The 16125-nt window shown below is 48.8% G+C and overlaps 1 protein-coding gene across 4 annotated transcripts in view; it reads left to right on the forward strand.

Annotated features, from left to right (window-relative positions):
* Positions 1-16125, forward strand: part of MYH14 (myosin heavy chain 14) — a 91046-nt gene that overhangs the window by 39684 nt on the left and 35237 nt on the right. For all 4 annotated transcript variants that reach the window (XM_079908547.1, XM_079908550.1, XM_079908548.1 and 1 more), the window contains 8 exons: positions 1359-1546; positions 4440-4561; positions 6846-6915; positions 7054-7214; positions 8271-8379; positions 11151-11282; positions 12120-12326; positions 14900-15037. In XM_079908547.1, coding sequence (XP_079764673.1) covers positions 1359-1546; positions 4440-4561; positions 6846-6915; positions 7054-7214; positions 8271-8379; positions 11151-11282; positions 12120-12326; positions 14900-15037 — 1127 coding nt within the window. The remainder of the gene's footprint in view (positions 1-1358; positions 1547-4439; positions 4562-6845; positions 6916-7053; positions 7215-8270; positions 8380-11150; positions 11283-12119; positions 12327-14899; positions 15038-16125) is intronic.

Consider the following 16125-nt stretch of genomic DNA (forward strand, 5'->3'; position numbering starts at 1 on the left):
AGATCTTTCCCTCTTCTTTCCTGTCCCCACCCCCTGTTGGCTCCCTTAGCAGTTTCCAGACTCTTTGTAGCAGCACAAGGCCTTCTTCTAACTAAACCGCATGTAAAAGTGCAAACAACTGTGATAGTATCAGCTGGCACTAATTGAGCCCCTACTGTGTGCTGTGCACTGTGCAAAGCCCTTTCACCATTATTAACACATGGAATCCTCTGAACCACCTAATCAGGCAGCTGTTAGTACTGTTACCCCTGTTATACGGTTGAGGACATGGAAACACAGAGGGGTTAAGTCACCTGCCTGTGGTCACACAGCCAGTAAGGGACAGAGCTGGGATTTGAACCCAGAGCCTCTGCTCTTACCTGTGCTATAAGAACTTAATAAATGATAATTATCCTTTTGATAATAACTAGGAGCATGGCGGTAGGAGGGAGACTTGAACCTGGGGAGGAAAAATGCCATATCTGAGCCCCCACTGTGTGCCAAGCACTGCCCTCAGAGCGAGTTATCTAGTTGACCGTGATAACCCTCGTGATTGGGGGTTGCAGGCCATCAGCTTCTGCCCCAGCTGCAGGTTCTTGAGAAACTGGGAAGGATTCAGTACATAGAATTTGAGACAAAGGAGTGCATGTTTCTCACTAGTTGAAGTGACAGCATCAAATGACAATAGGGAAAAAAAATTATCATGAAATCAGGCCTTTCTGGGAAAATGGTGACTATGGAGGCAGTTTGCCTTATTTTATTTTATGTTTTTTCATTTCTTTTTATTTATGTATTTTTAATTTTTTGCCTTATTTTAAACATTGCCTTATTTCAAATATCGTAATAAAGCCAGACTTCATTACATTGTTAATGTGACACTGTTTCAAGTTCCTGAAAATGCAGCTGTAGTTATCGCCCTTTTCCCTCTCTGTGCCTCAGTTTCCTCATCCATAAAATGGGAATGATTTTTATAGGCTTATAAATAAGCTGATGTATGTCAAGTGCTTTGAGCAGTGCCTGGCAGAGAATAAGTGCTAAGGAAGCATTTTCTATCTTCATCATCATTTGCCGATAAGGAAAATGGAAAAGAAGGGTCAGAGACCAGGGTTCAAGAAGATTCATACTGCCTGGGTTCAGATCCTGGGTCTTCAGATCCTAAGCTGTGTGGCCTTGGGCACAGTCTTCCATCTTTCTGAGCCTCAGTTTGCTGGTCAGTCCAATGGGCTGATAACACCTACCTTACTAGGCTGTGACGGGTGTTTCATATGTAAAGTGCCAGGTCCTATAAATAATAAGATCGTTGACCTTTGGCCAACCCAGCCTCATAAAACTGACCTTTGACTTTACTCTCTCTCTACATCTGTTTCCTCCTTCCACAGTGGAGGGCATCGTGGGGCTGGAGCAGGTGAACAGCCTTGGGGATGGCCCGCCTGGTGGCCGCCCACGCCGGGGCATGTTCCGGACGGTGGGACAGCTCTACAAGGAGTCCCTGAGCCGCCTCATGGCCACACTCAGCAACACCAACCCCAGCTTCGTCCGCTGTATCATCCCCAACCACGAGAAGAGGGTGAGTGACCCAGCCCAGGGAGGGATGGCAACTCTGGCAGTGGGTAAAGTCCCAGTCGCTGGATGTGGCTGGAACCATGTCTGGCCCCAGGCTCGCTTCTGACTGGCTGTGTGACCTCGAGCAAGTTGTTTTCCCTCCCAGGCTCAATGCCCTGTTAGGAAAATTCATTCATTCATAGGACTTAAGTTTTACTGAGCACCTACTAAGTGCCAGGTAGTGGGAATACAGTGAAGTCAGGGAGGGCTCCCTGGAGAAGGTGAGGTCTGAGCTTGGAAGGATAAGTGGTATTCTAAGCAGAGAACAGCTTGTGCAGAAGCCCAGTGGTTGGTTGGAGCATGAAAGGTACAAGGGATGGAAAAAAGACCGTTGGAGCTGGGAGTGTCATGTAAGTGTGGGGAGACCGTGCCTGGCCTCCTAGGCCACCAATAAGTTTTCTTGTTGGGAAAATCAGAGAATAGGCCCTGTAGAGAAGGGTCAGCATAGAAGGTGAAACTAGGTGCCTGGGGCTTATACTGTCCTCAGAAAGCAGGAGCTGAGGTTATTGAGTAGGTGGATCTGTGTTTCTCATAGCTGTAAATACCATATTTTATCAAATCTAAGACACCTTTATAGTGACATTTTAGCATCTCTGAAGTTGGGATGTGGCTTACAATCAAAGGCCTGTCCGAGTTTAATCGACAAGAGCTTTTCTTTCTTGGTGGTATAGAAGATAACAGTGTGTTTTACAATTGATAGTGGCTTTTATTTGATGAAATACGGCATACATGGACTCAGCCACTTCTCCAAAGAGCCTTAGTGGAGAATGGTGCTTACAGTCCAAGATCTGGGTGCTCCATGGTATCAAGGTGTCACTCCCAGGACCTCTCCGTAAATAGAGCTATGTACGTACACACTAACGTACATGCATGCATACACATGTATATACATGTACACACATACATGTGTACATACACGTAACATCTATGTTTATTTCTATGACTATCTTTATATATTGAAAACTACGAGTTCCCACCAGTATGTCAAGTTCCAGTCCAGCATCTCTTTTTAGCAACAGTGAGATCCTGTAATACAGCACACATTTACGAGTTTTCTCAGTCCCCTTTTACGTAATCAGTCTCCTGACCTTGCTGGGCACCTCCCCACTCAAGCCTGCCAAATGTCTTGTTGAAGGGTGGAATGGAGGAAGGAAGGAGGAAAGGAAGGATAGAAGGAAGGAAGGAAGGAAGGAAAGGAGGGAGGGAGGGAGGGAAAAAACCAAAATGTTACTGTGAGACCATCCTATATATTATTTCCAATTTCCAGCTACTTTCAGCCATTTCCTTGGGGCTCTTTTGAGAGAGCCACTAAGATGGCTTAAGCAAAAGTGAGAATGTATCAGGAATTCCCCGGCGGTCCAGTGGTTAGGACTCCACGCTTTCACTGCCGAGGGCCCGGGTTCCATCCCTGGTTGAGGAACTAAGATACCACAAGCCACAGGGCACGGCCAAAAAAAAAAAAGTGAGAATGCATAGATTCACGTAATTGACGATTCCATGATTAGGTTCAGGCATAGTTGGATCCAGGTGCTCAAACGGTGACGTCAGGAATCTTTTTCCTCTGCTTGGCTCTGCTTTTCTATGTGTTGCCTCCTCTCCGATGAATCTCTGTCTCCATTCTCAGGGTGGCACGGCAGCCACCAATGGCTCCAGACTTTCATTCTTTCAGTTCAGCAACCCTAAAGGAAAGAGAGAGCCTCTGGCAGCATGGATGTAGCAGAAGTCCCAGGGCTGGCTTTCACTGGCCTAGGATGGCTCTTGTGCCCACCCTTGAACCAGCCTGATTGGCCTGGCCTGAGTCACATGACCATGTCTGGAGCCAGGATGAGGTCAGTCCTAGCCACTCATGGACTGACAGCACAGGGGGAGGAATAGCGCCCTCCCTCCCACAGAATGGAAGTGTTATTACCAAGGAATAGGGAACATATATAATAATAAATAAACAGAAACTCCCTTTTTGCTGGGACATAAACATTCTGAGGGCAGGGGCTTTTATCGCCTTTTTTACTGCTGAGTCCCCAGTGCCTAGAACACATTGTGTGGCAGACAGTGAGTATTAATAAACATTTGATGGATGAATAAGTACATATATGCTTAGATAGCCCTTGAAAAAGATACAGAATGGTGGTTCTCATTTTTTAACCCTCCTCCCTACCAGATATTTATATTCTGCCCTAGCCTGGGGCCAGGGCTTTTTTTTTTTTTTTTTTTTTTGGTTTTGTTTGTTGTTTGTTTTTGCTTTTTTAAGCATGTGAGGGGACTCCAGTGTGTAGTCTGGGTTGAGAACAACTGATCTAGAAGGCTCCATAAAAACCTGGGTATTGTGTTGACCACTCTGGGGGCCTGGGCAAGGCAAGAGTTGTTTTTCAGAATGTGTAATTTGAATTTTTTTGTAGTGTTTAGATTTTTACCATTTGTGTATTACTTTGGGGGGAAAAAAAGCAGGTAAGAGAAAGAAAAGGCAATGAAAGCTAACTACCAAAAATAATGATGTCCGTGCTTTGTTCACACATCGCCTTCCTAGACTGTCCTATGCAAATTCAGCACTCTCCGTCCTCCCTCCCCTCTGCTCTTTGCCCCTCAGCACTTAGTACTCATTTACTCCTGACGTTTGTGATGTCTTGACCTCATTTATTGTCGACCTCTCCCAGTGGACAGTGAGCTCCCTGGGGCAGGCATTTCTGCCTGGCATGTAGTAGGTGCTCAGTAAATGATAGGTTGAACCAGATGAAATTGCCAACCATTTTTGACCTGCCCAAACTGCCATCCACCTGAGTTCCCCTGACGGCTGCCATCCAGTGAGTGGCGCCCCCGTGTGGCAGCCACTGACCTCGCATGTCTGTGACTGCTCTTTGCAGGCTGGGAAGCTGGAGCCGCGGCTGGTGCTGGACCAGCTGCGCTGTAACGGCGTCCTGGAGGGCATCCGCATCTGTCGCCAGGGCTTTCCCAACCGCATCCTCTTCCAGGAATTCCGGCAGAGGTGAGCGGCATGGGGTGGGGTAGGGCTTGGGTGCCTGCATCCGAAGCACCCCAACTGCTACTTCTGGGAAGGGTCGGGGTGGGGCCTCAGCGCGAGTGGAGGGGCGGGGCCTCCGGGCAAGTTCCTTTGGTTACTGAGTCTCAGCTTTCTCCTCTGTGATTTGGGAGAGCAATGCCCCCATTCACTGGACTCCCCAAGAGAAAGGGCATAGAGTACTATGTTGCGATCTGGGTATCGCAATCGGCATTTCTTATAAAAATGCAGTCAAGGACTTCCCTGGTGGTGCAGTGGTTAAGAATCCACCTGCCAAAGCAGGGGACACAGGTTCGAGCCCTGGTCTGGGAAATTTCCACATGCCACGGAGCAACTAAGCCCGTGCACCACAATTACTGAGCCTGCGCTCTAGAGCCTGTGAGCCACAACTACTGAAGCCCGCGCGCCACAACTACTGAAGCCCGTGCACCTAGAGCCCATGCTCCACAACAAAAGCCACCGCAATGAGAAGCCCGCGCACCGCAACAAAGAGTAGAAGCCCGCGCACGGCAACAAAGACCCAATGCAGCCATAAATAAATAAATAAATAAGTTTATTTTCTAAAAAATGCAGTCGAATAGGAGAGAAGGAAAAAATATTAACATATAATAAGCCAGTAATATGGTGAATATGACAAAAATTCTGCTTCCTGCAAGCTGTATATAGCAGCACCATGCAATAGAAAGAATGTGAGCCCCGTATACAATCTAAAATTTTCTAGTAGCCATATTTTTAAAAGTAAAAAGAAACAGGTGAAATTAATGATACCAAGAGTTTATCTAACCCAGTACACCCAAGATATTAGATCATTTTAACATGTAATCAATATAAAAAATTAGTAGTGAGACATTGTGCATTCTTTTATTCCTACCGAATCTTCGAAATTTGGTGTATGTCTTACACCTGTAGCACATCTCAGTTCAGACACTGAATTTCCAGTGGTCAAAGTGAAATGTAGTCCTATCAAAACAGTGAAATTGTGGGAACTCCCTGCGGTCCGGTGGTTAGGACTCCCTGCTTTTACTGCTGAGGGCGCATGTTCAGTCCCTGGTTGGGGAACTAACATCCCCACAAGACGAGCGGCCAAAAAAAAGAAAAGAAAGAAGTTGTGTTGAACAGAAAAATATTTTACACTGCTTCAGTTTTTTGTTTTTTTTTTTTAATATTTATTGATTTATTTGGCTGTGCTGGGTCTTAGTTGCAGCATGCAGGATCTAGTTCCCTGACCAGGGATCGAACCTGGGCCCGCTGCATTGGGAGCGCAGAGTATTAACCACTGGTCCACCAGGGAAGGGAAGTCCCCCCTGCTTCAGTTTTTAAATTTAAATTTCACTTAGTTAAAATGAAACGCAGTTAAAAATGCAGTTGCCCAATTGCCCCGGCCATGTTTCAGGGGCTCAGTAGTTGCGTGTGGCCAGTAGCTGCTGCACTGGACAGTGCAGGTCTGCAGTTTCATACTCAAAGTGTGGTCCCCAGGCCAGCAGCATCAGTGTCACCTGACAGCTTGTTGGGTATGCACATTTTCAGGCCCCACCCCAGACTTACTGAATTAGCATCTGCATTTTAGCAAGATCCCTGGTGACTGAGAAACTCTGATACACACACACACACACACACACATACACATACACATTTCCCAATCACCAGTCAAAAAAAATCGCATATTAATATATGACATTAATATATAATATTATGTATATGTGTTTGTGCATATATGTTGTACATCTAATATGCATTATTTTTAATGAAATGTCAGGATCCAGGGAGAGGGCACAGCAGGAGAAAGGCTCTGAGGACAGACACGTGTGCTTATGAAACGTACTTTTAAAATTTGGAGTTGCACTGAGAAATGTGAAAGAAACAGCTGTAAAGCACTTAGCTCAGGACCTGACACGTAATAAGTTCAAGAGCATCAGCCCCTATTTGTTGTTATTCTCACACTTCCGAGACACACCCTGCCTTTACGTCTCAATGACCTATGGTGTTGGTGTAATTAAACACTCGTAATCAGCACGTGGTGTGTCCTAGGAGTGGACACACCTAGGACATATTGATGATGTTGCCATTGGTGGTGGTATTAATGCTCTCTGCCTGGTGTGTGGCCCTCGGTAATACTTAAATATTTGTTTTTCTTACTGTTCCTGTTGTTATTGTTATTATTGCTATTTGTCACTCTGAACCCAGTGCCTGGCCATGGTGACAGTTTGCTGTTACTCTTCACCCCTCCCCCACCCCTCCCCACCCACTTCAGGTACGAGATCCTGACACCCAATGCCATCCCCAAGGGCTTTATGGATGGGAAGCAGGCCTGTGAGAAGATGGTGAGTGTGGGGTGGAGGCTGAGGGTGTGTGCATGAGTGTGAACGTGTGTGCACAGTCTCAGGTGGTGGAGGAGGTTGAACTGGAGCCTCCCCTTTCATCACCCTTCCTCCTCATGACCCCTCCCCCCACTCTCACAGATCCAGGCCCTGGAATTGGACCCTAACCTCTACCGCGTGGGACAAAGCAAGATCTTCTTCCGGGCAGGGGTTCTGGCCCAGCTAGAAGAAGAGCGGGACCTGAAGGTCACAGACATCATTGTGTCCTTCCAGGCAGCTGCCCGGGGATACCTGGCTCGCAAGTGCGGCTCCCCACTATCTCTTGGGGTCACGTTGGCCAAGGCTGGTTCAGGGAGTGGTTGACCAGATGGCCCCAGAGGCTGGGTCAGGGAGGCTCCAGGATGGTAGAAGATCAATTGGCTCCAGATGTCAGGGCCTCCAGGATGGTAGAAGGGCTGAGAACAAAAGGATGGAGCCACTGGACGCCCAGGCTTCTTGGTTCTAGAGTCCCTGAGGCTTCTGAGCAATGCTGGGGACTCAGAGAAGAGCTAGACTCAGCAGTAGGGTGACCAACCATCCCGGTTTGCCTGGGACTGGAGGTTTCCCAGGATGCATGATCTTCTGTGCTAAAACAGAGAAAGTCCCAGGCAAACCAGGTCCGTGTGATCACCTTAGTGGCCAATCCCTCAAGCGACTCCAGTCTGGAGGGGGAGACATACACGGGCACAAAGTGTCACAGTCCAGGGCGAGATGTGCTTTGATGGGGGTCATACAGGTACAGCAAGAGGCCCTTCAGACCAGGTAGATGAAGGAGGATGGGAAAGGTGTTCCAGGCAGGAGTGACAGCTTGTGCCCAGGCCCAGTGATGTGAGAGCCTGGTACATTTCAGGAATGCAGGGAGTTTTCAGGAGAGTCTCCTTCTCCCTTGGAACTGGCCCAGAGGAAGGATCAGAGAATAAAGGACTCCTCCAACACCAGGCAGAGGGGCAGGGACCATATCCAGGGGCACTGAGGAGCAAGAGAGGGGTGGGTCAGCTGTGGGCATAGAAAGCCCTCTCTGGAGGCTGGGAAGCTGGGGAGGTGGCTGGGTGAGGGTCCAGTGGGTGGAAGATGAGGCTGGGGCTGAACTGGGGCTGGGGCTGTGGGGACAGAGAGGAGGGAATAGGGCAGAGAGAGTCAAGGGCAGAGAGACTGATAGACGGAACCCAACAAGATTTACTGATAATAGAGCAGTGCTTGCACACAGTAGGCATTTAATAATGGTTGACTAATTGAAGAGAGCTTTGCTCCCTTGCTAAGGGGACGGGGCCTGGAGGGGCTGAGTCTCCATTGTCCCACCCACCCATCTCCCCACCCAGGGCCTTCCAGAAGCGCCAGCAGCAGCAGAGTGCTCTGAGGGTGATGCAGCGGAACTGTGCAGCTTACCTCAAGCTGAGACACTGGCAGTGGTGGCGGCTCTTCATCAAGGTGAGGGCACCTGGAGAGGTGGCCCAAGTGGCAAGGAGACAGGTCCTTGGGGCCAGGTCTGCTTGGGCAAGTGACTTTCTTGGTTTGGGCCTCAGTTTTGTGCATCTGTAAAATGGGACTGATCAGCCCACCTTTTGTTCATCAGGATTCTTGAGGTAACAAGCGACAAAAAATCTGACTCAAACCAACGTGGTTAAAAGATACGGGACAGCTTTAGGTGCAGCTGGATCTAGGGTTGAGTTGAGGTCCCTAAGACCCCCTAGGATTCAATGATTCACGGGAAGGACTCACAGAACTTAGAAAAGCTGTTATGCTCATGGTTACAGTTTATTACAGTGAAAGGATGGACATTAAAATCAGAAAAGGTAAAAGGCGCACAGGGCAGAGTCCAGGAGAGACCAGACACGAGCTTCCAATTGTCCACTCCCAGTAGAATTGTACAGATAGGACTTAATTCTTGTAGAAATGCTGTATGACAGCACATACGGAATATTGCCAACCAAGGAAGCTTACCCAAGCCTTAGTGTCTAGGGTTTTCATAGGCATGTGATTGACCCCCTTGACTGTCCACGTGGTTGACCTTAGTTACTCCAGCCCCTCCAGAGGTCAAGGTAAACAAAGGACTCTTTATCAGGCAGGATAATCCAAAGGTTTAGAGATGATCTCCCGGGAACCAGCCAAGGGCCAGTCCTTTCCTTGAAATATGCAGGGTTTGAACAACCCAGACCTGCTGAGTTAACCCTTTATCGCACAAGGGCCCAAACAATGTTACTTATCTGACATTCTGTGCCTCCCATGTGACTTTCCTCCATGATGATCCCTGCAGACTTTTCCCACATGGCGGCCACCAACCAGGCCACTGTGGTCTTTTCTTATCACAGACTTCCAGCCAGAGTCCCAGGTTTCACTCTCACTGGCCTGGCTGGAGTCATATGACCATCCCAGAACCAGTCAGTGCACATCAGATGAGCCAGGCCGGCATCACATGCCTCCCCAATGCAGAGGGGCAGAGCCAAGTGTGTGAGCTTCGAGGCAGGGTGTTCTCCCAATGGGAAATTGGAGAGCAGGAAGGAGGATGGAGATTTGGAGGCAAAAACACAGCTGTTCAGTGTAATTCTGAATATGACGTCTGAACTGTCAGCCTACATGCCCTCAGCCCATGTTAACTGAGCACCTACTATGTGCCAGTAACTTTTGAGGGTACAATAATAAAATGGTAAATAAAAACAGACAATGCCCCACCAACAAGGACCTACTGTATAACACAGGGAACTATACCCAATATCTTGTAATAATCTATAATGGAAAAGAATCTAAAAAAGAAAAAAAATATATATATTAGAATATATAAGAATATATATAGTTATATATAACTGAATCACTATGCTGTGCACCTTAAACTAACACAACATTGTAAATCAACTATATACTTCAATTAAAAAAAAAATACAGTGCCCTGCCCCGTGGAGCCCACAGTTTAGGGCAGGGGTTGGTAAGCTATGGCCCATGGGCCAGACACCTGTTTTTGTCAATGCCCATTGGTTTGGTTACTGTATTGTCTGTGCCTGTTTTTGAGTTACAGCAGCTGAATGGAGTAGTTAAAACAGAGACAGGATAGCCTGCAAAGCCTCAAATATTTCCTAGCTGGCCCTTTAAGAAAAAGTTTGCCTATCCTAGGTCTGCGGACAGGAGGTGTGGTTTGCCAGGTGTCACTGAAAAAAAATACACAACCTACAAGTTGAGAATTATGTTTTGTTTGGGGCTTTACTGAGGACTTTAGCCCCGGATACAGCCCTCAGATAGCTCTGAGGGACTGTTCCAAAGAGGTAAGGGAGGAGCCGGGATATATAGGAGTTTTGAAACAAACAAACAAACAAAACCAGGTAGTCAAACATCAAGATTACTGCTAATTAAAGAAAAACCAGCCACCTTGAGTTAATGAATTTAGCGCTTTTCTCTGAATGGGAAGATGCAAGAGTCTGGGCTGAATGAAATTATTCCTTTGATATGCACCTTAATCCTTTGATATGACCTAGGGCCAGTATCCTGTTTTCCTCCATCCTGAATCCCCTCAGGGTGCACCGTTGGGGGCAGCTGCAGCGGCTCACGGCTTGATGGCCTCAACATCCTCTGTTTACTGATATGTCAGGCCGATGTCCGGCAACATTCTTGGTCCACACAGGCATCAGTGAATGAATCCCACAAATAAACAGAAAGTTATAGTTGTGATAAATGCTATGAATTAGCTCAGAAAGGAAGATAATAAAATAGAATCAAATACAGTAGAGAAGTTGAGAAGAATCGGAGTTGAGGAGAACCAAAGAAAAGCAATAGAACAGATGTGAGCAGAGTATATCCCGCTTAGCAAAGGGGAGGGTGGTTTGGTGAAACTTTCATTTCGGTTATTCATGTGGTGGGGGGGGGCTGGCCTGTCACTCCAGCCTGGAATCACACAGTGTAAAGTGCGTCTCTCACTATGGACCTTGGACCGAGAACTTTGAGGCACAGTGTCTCCTGTAGGCCAAGGGACCCTGTAGCAAAAAAGGGACACATTTAGTGCTGCTTGTAATGTACCCCGGACTGTTCTAGGCTGTTGGCAAATGTGAAGTCATTCACTCATTCCGACTGATGAGGTCACAAGGCCAGTAGTAGAGGAGCTGAAATGCGAACCCAGGAATGCGGCCCTGCTCAGAGCGTGAGTTCTTAGCTCCTGAGCCCAGCGGCCTCCCACGGTGGGAGCCAGTCACCCACCATCCCTCCTGTCCCCCTAGGTGAAGCCACTGCTGCAGGTAACGCGGCAGGATGAGGTGCTGCAGGCACGGGCGCAGGAACTACAGAAAGTGCAGGAGCTGCAGCAGCAGAGTGCCCGCGAGGTGGGCGAGCTCCAGGGCCGGGTGGCGCAGGTAAGGGGCGAGGTCCCCGGGTGAGGGCGTGGCGGTGGGAGGAGCCGATGGTGGGCGGGGCTTCCAGCTGAGCTGGGTCGTGGGTAGGGGTAGGTTGCGGGCTGGCGGAGAACCGAGGTTTACTGGGGCCGAATGGGGGCGGAAACTGGTGTGGTTGAGCAGCGAGATGCTGGGAGCGGGGCCCTGGGGATGTCGCCAGGGTATTGAGTGGGGGTGGGGCTGGTTGCTGCAGAGCCAAGATGATCAGGAGGCTGGTCCAGCATCGGGGCAGGGCAGGGGCTGGGCTATCCTACACAGGCGGTGGACTTTTAACTGTTGCCAGTATTTCTGGAATCTTAAAATAACGCTGAAGCAAACCCCTTCTTGAGCATTTTTCTGTTTGTTTTTTCAGAATTATTTCCTTTGGTTAAATTTCTAGGCGTAGGAGTATTAAATGCACTGTGAGCTGATAGAACGTCCTCCCTGGGGCTATTTGGAGGATGGACTGGAGATGGAGAGACTGGAGGCTGGGAGAGCGGGTAGAGAGTCCACTGGGAGAGGATGAGGCTCAAGCCTGTTAGGGTTATGGGGAGAGAGGAGGGGGGCAGGAGGGATGGAGCTGGGGACTGATGGGCTGTAGGGAGGTGAGGGAGAGGGAGGCCTCCAGGGGTCTGACTTGGTGACTAGGGGTCATCCTGAGATGAAGAGCAGGATGGGGGACTGTCTTCCGTCTCTCCCTCCTGCCCCCCAGGCCTCAAAGGGCAAAGTAACTCAGCGGGCAGGAGGGACCTTGTGCTCCACTGAGGGCCATCCTGGGAGCACTACCTAACGGACGCTGACCTCCCACCCCATCCCCAGCTGGAAGAGGAGCGTGCCCGCCTGGCAGAGCAACTGCGAGCAGAGGCAGAATTGTGTGCTGAGACTGAGGAGACCCGGGGGCGGCTGGCAGCCCGAAAGCAGGAGCTCGAACTGGTGGTGTCGGAGCTAGAGGCCCGTGTGGGCGAGGAGGAGGAGTGCAGCCGCCAGCTGCAAACCGAGAAGCGGAGGCTGCAGCAGCACATACAGGTCTGGCCCCGTGCGCCCGAGGCCGCCTCCCCCACCCCTTCTGTTTACCCCACACTCCTTTGCTTCAGCAAACCCTGCCTCTTTTGGCCATGAATTGGAAAAAATGAAACAAAACAAAACTCAGCTCCAAGTGTCTTAAGCAAAAAGAATACTTTTTCTTTTGGCTTTCGAATTAATGGGAGACTCTAGAATGTGTAAGCTTCAGGCATGGCTGGATCCGCGTGCTCAAGCAGTAGCTTCAGTACTCTGCCTCTCTCCACCTCCTGGCTCCATTTGCCTCTGTGCTGCTGCATTCCAAGGCAGGCTGCCCTGCCATGGTTCCCCTTCAAAATCCATTGTGTATTTTACACTTAAGGCGCGTCTCAATTCAGATGCTCAATTTTCATTGGCAGGACTTCATCTGCATTTGTGTTTCATAACTTCTTCTGTGAAAAAAAGTAGATTAACATCCCCACGTTGATCCAAACATACTTAAAAGTTCCCCAATAATTAATTGAGTGACTGGTTTTAAATTTAAAAGAAATCGAATTAAATTGAAAATTTGACTCCTCAGACTGGTCACATTTTAAGAACTCAGTAGTGCTTTAATCACCTCCTTTTGACCCCATTGGTGAGGGGGGCAGGGATCCTGCCCTGTGGTTATGGAGATGGCCTAACACACCACACCTGATCCTGGACAGATGCGATAGAAAGCATGTTATTAGTCACAAATGTTCACAGCCTGAGGGAGGCAGACACCGTGGCACAGAGAGTCACAGTGGGGTTGCGTTCAGGAATGGCATGAACAAGCTGCAGCTGTGAGAGGCAAGCCTAGTAGTAACAAGAGGATGAGGTGACCCCTGGTTCCTGCAGGAAGATGTGATTGGTTTGTTTTATTTATTTATTTATTTTTTGGCTGCGCCACATGGCATGCGGGATCTTAGTTCCCTGACCAGGGATCGAACCCATGCCCCCTACAGTGGAAACGCAGAGTCCTAACCACTGGACCACCAGGGAACTCCCGATTGGTTTGTTTTAAATAATTCCAAGGACTAGCAGGTAACTGAAGCCTACTAGATAGGGATAAGCAGGTACCCTGTCTGGTCCCCAGGATACAGAGGGTTATTGGTTAGGGGACCTTATCTTTGGTAGCGGGGCAGGTGGAAGGACTTGTGATTAGGCCATTATAGGGACTCCCAATTTTACCAGCCATCAAGGCCACACGTAATATTGAATTTCTTAAAATTGAGGTGTAATTGACATATAACATTATATTACTTTCAGGTGTACACATAATGATTCGATGTCTATATACACTGCAAAGTGATCACCGCAATAAGTCTGATTTACGTCCAGCACCTTAAGTAGTTAGAAAAAAATTTTCCTTGTGATGAGAATTTTTAAGATCTACTCCTTTAGCAATTTTCAAATACACAATAAAGTATTATTAGCTACAGCCGCCATGCTGTACATTACATCCCCATGACTTATTTCATAACTGGAAGTTTGAGCCCCTTCACCCATTTCTCCCACCTCCCTACCCGCACACCTCTAGCAACCACCAATCTGTTCTCTGCATCTATGAGCCTGTGGGTTTTATTTTGTTTTGTTGTGCCACTCAGCTTGCGGGATCTTAGTTTCCCGATCAGGGATTGAACCCAGGCCCTCGGCAGTGAGAGCGCCAAGTCCTAACCATCGGACCACCAGGGAATTCCCTGAGCTTGTGTTTTTCTGTTTTTTTGGTTTTTAAAATTATTTATTTATTTTTGGCTGTGTTGGGTCTTCGTTGGCTGCGTGTGGGCTTTCTCTAGTTGTGGCAAGCGGGGGCTACTCTTCCTTGCGGTGCGTAGGCTTCTCATTGAGGTGGCTTCTGCCTGCTGTGGAGCACAGGCTCTAGGCACACAGGCTTCAGTAGTTGCAGCAGTTGGGCTCAGTAGTTGTGGCACACGGGCTTAGCTGCTCCGCGGCATGTGGGATCTTCCCAGATCAGGGATCGAACCCGTGTCCCCTGCATTGGCAGGCGGATTCCCAACCACTGCGCCACCAGGAAAGCCCTGAGCTTGTGTTTTTTTCTTGTTTTAGTTTTGTTTCTTAGATTCCACTCATAAGTGAGATTGTCTGGTATTTGTCTTTCTCTGTCTGACTTATTTCCCTTAGCATAATGCCCTTGAGGTCCATCCATGTCATTGCAAAATATTAAATCTTAATTTCCAGTCTCACACCACAGATCGCCCCGCGTGCCTGGTGACTGCCGTAGTGGACGGTGCCCATCTCTGTGACATGTTTATTTATGATGTTTATTGTTTATAATCTTCACACACACATACAAGAATGTGATTTCAATGTGATAGACAAAGATTTTTATCTATCCTAATACCTCAAACAGTGCCTGGCCCCCACCAGGCACTCAATCAGTGTTTATTGACCCAATGAATGAAAAGTAAGCCTTGGATCCTTCCCAGCCCCACCCAGACTGTGGACCTGTCTGAGCCACGAGCCCCGGAGATCTGTGAGCCATCCCCTCCACCCATCCTTCCCATCACACGCCAGTCCCCAGCCGCTGGGTCCTCAATCCTGCCTTCTCCCCACTGCAGGAGCTGGAGACCCACCTCGAGGCTGAGGAAGGGGCCCGGCAGAAGCTGCAGCTGGAGAAAGTGACGACGGAGGCAAAGCTGAAAAAGTTTGGGGAGGATCTGTTACTCTTGGAAGATCAGAACGCCAAGCTGAGCAAGGTGGGTGGGCTGTGAGCCCCAAGGGCAGGGGGAGTGGGCTCACTGGTGAGCACAGGTCCTTCTCTGCATCCCCCCCAGCTTGCCCCACCTCTAGGGGTCTTCAAACTCTCAGTCTTGGCTGTGTCTCCTTTGAACCCTTTCCATCTCCTTGCGTCTCTGTCACAGCTTCACTCAAGCTGGTATTTATTGAGCAGCTATTATGTGTCATTATCTATCTCTGGATCATCCGACACCCCAAAGCCGCATCGCTGAAAACAACCCCCGTTTCATTACATCCCATCGTTGTGTGGGTGGGCTGGACTGTGGTCCCCTTAGGCAGTCGCGATGACGTAGTGGCGGGCGCTGGAGGGCTGGTGTCCAGGTGCTCTTTTGTGTGACCCTCTGCCCATGGGAGAGCCTGGGTTTCTCACCTGGCAGCGCAGGGCTCCCAGAAAAAGAAGTGGAAGTGGGCAGGTCTCTGAAAGGCTTAAGGCTGGAACTGACACGGCATCACTTCCCTTGAATTCTATAGATCAGGTGTTGGCAAACATTTTCTCTAGAAGGCCAGATAGTAAATATTCGGGCCTTGGCAGGCCACTCCGTTTCTGTGACAACCACTCAATTCTGCCATTGTAGCATGAAAGCAGCCACAGGTGGTCTGTGATCAAATGGGCGTGGCTGTGTCCCAATAAAACTTTATTTATAAACACAAGCAGTGGGCCATATTTGGCCTGCAGGCTGTGGTCTGCAGACCACTGAGCTTAAAGCAGACTCAGTCTAGATTCAAGGGTTGGGGAATTAGACTCTGCCTCTGGCTGGGGACATGGTGAAGAATCTGCCACCATCTTTAACCTGGCACAGCCAGGACTGGACTAGGCACAGGGGAGATGGCATTTAACTAACTAGAAAACCATTTCTGTCCTCACAGGGGCATGGGGGGAGAGGGAAGCTAGATGAGTCACCCCAGGAAATCAACATAACCACACATCATGAACTAATTATAAACTGTCAGAAAAGAACAGAAAACCATGGAAGTGGGGTGGCCTGACTTGTGCTAGGGGTAGTCAGGGCAGGCTTCCTGGAGGCAATGGTGCCTGAGTTGAGAGCTC

This window comes from Stenella coeruleoalba, assembly GCF_951394435.1.
Source record: "Stenella coeruleoalba genome assembly, chromosome: 20".
NCBI classification, from domain to species: domain Eukaryota; kingdom Metazoa; phylum Chordata; class Mammalia; order Artiodactyla; family Delphinidae; genus Stenella; species Stenella coeruleoalba.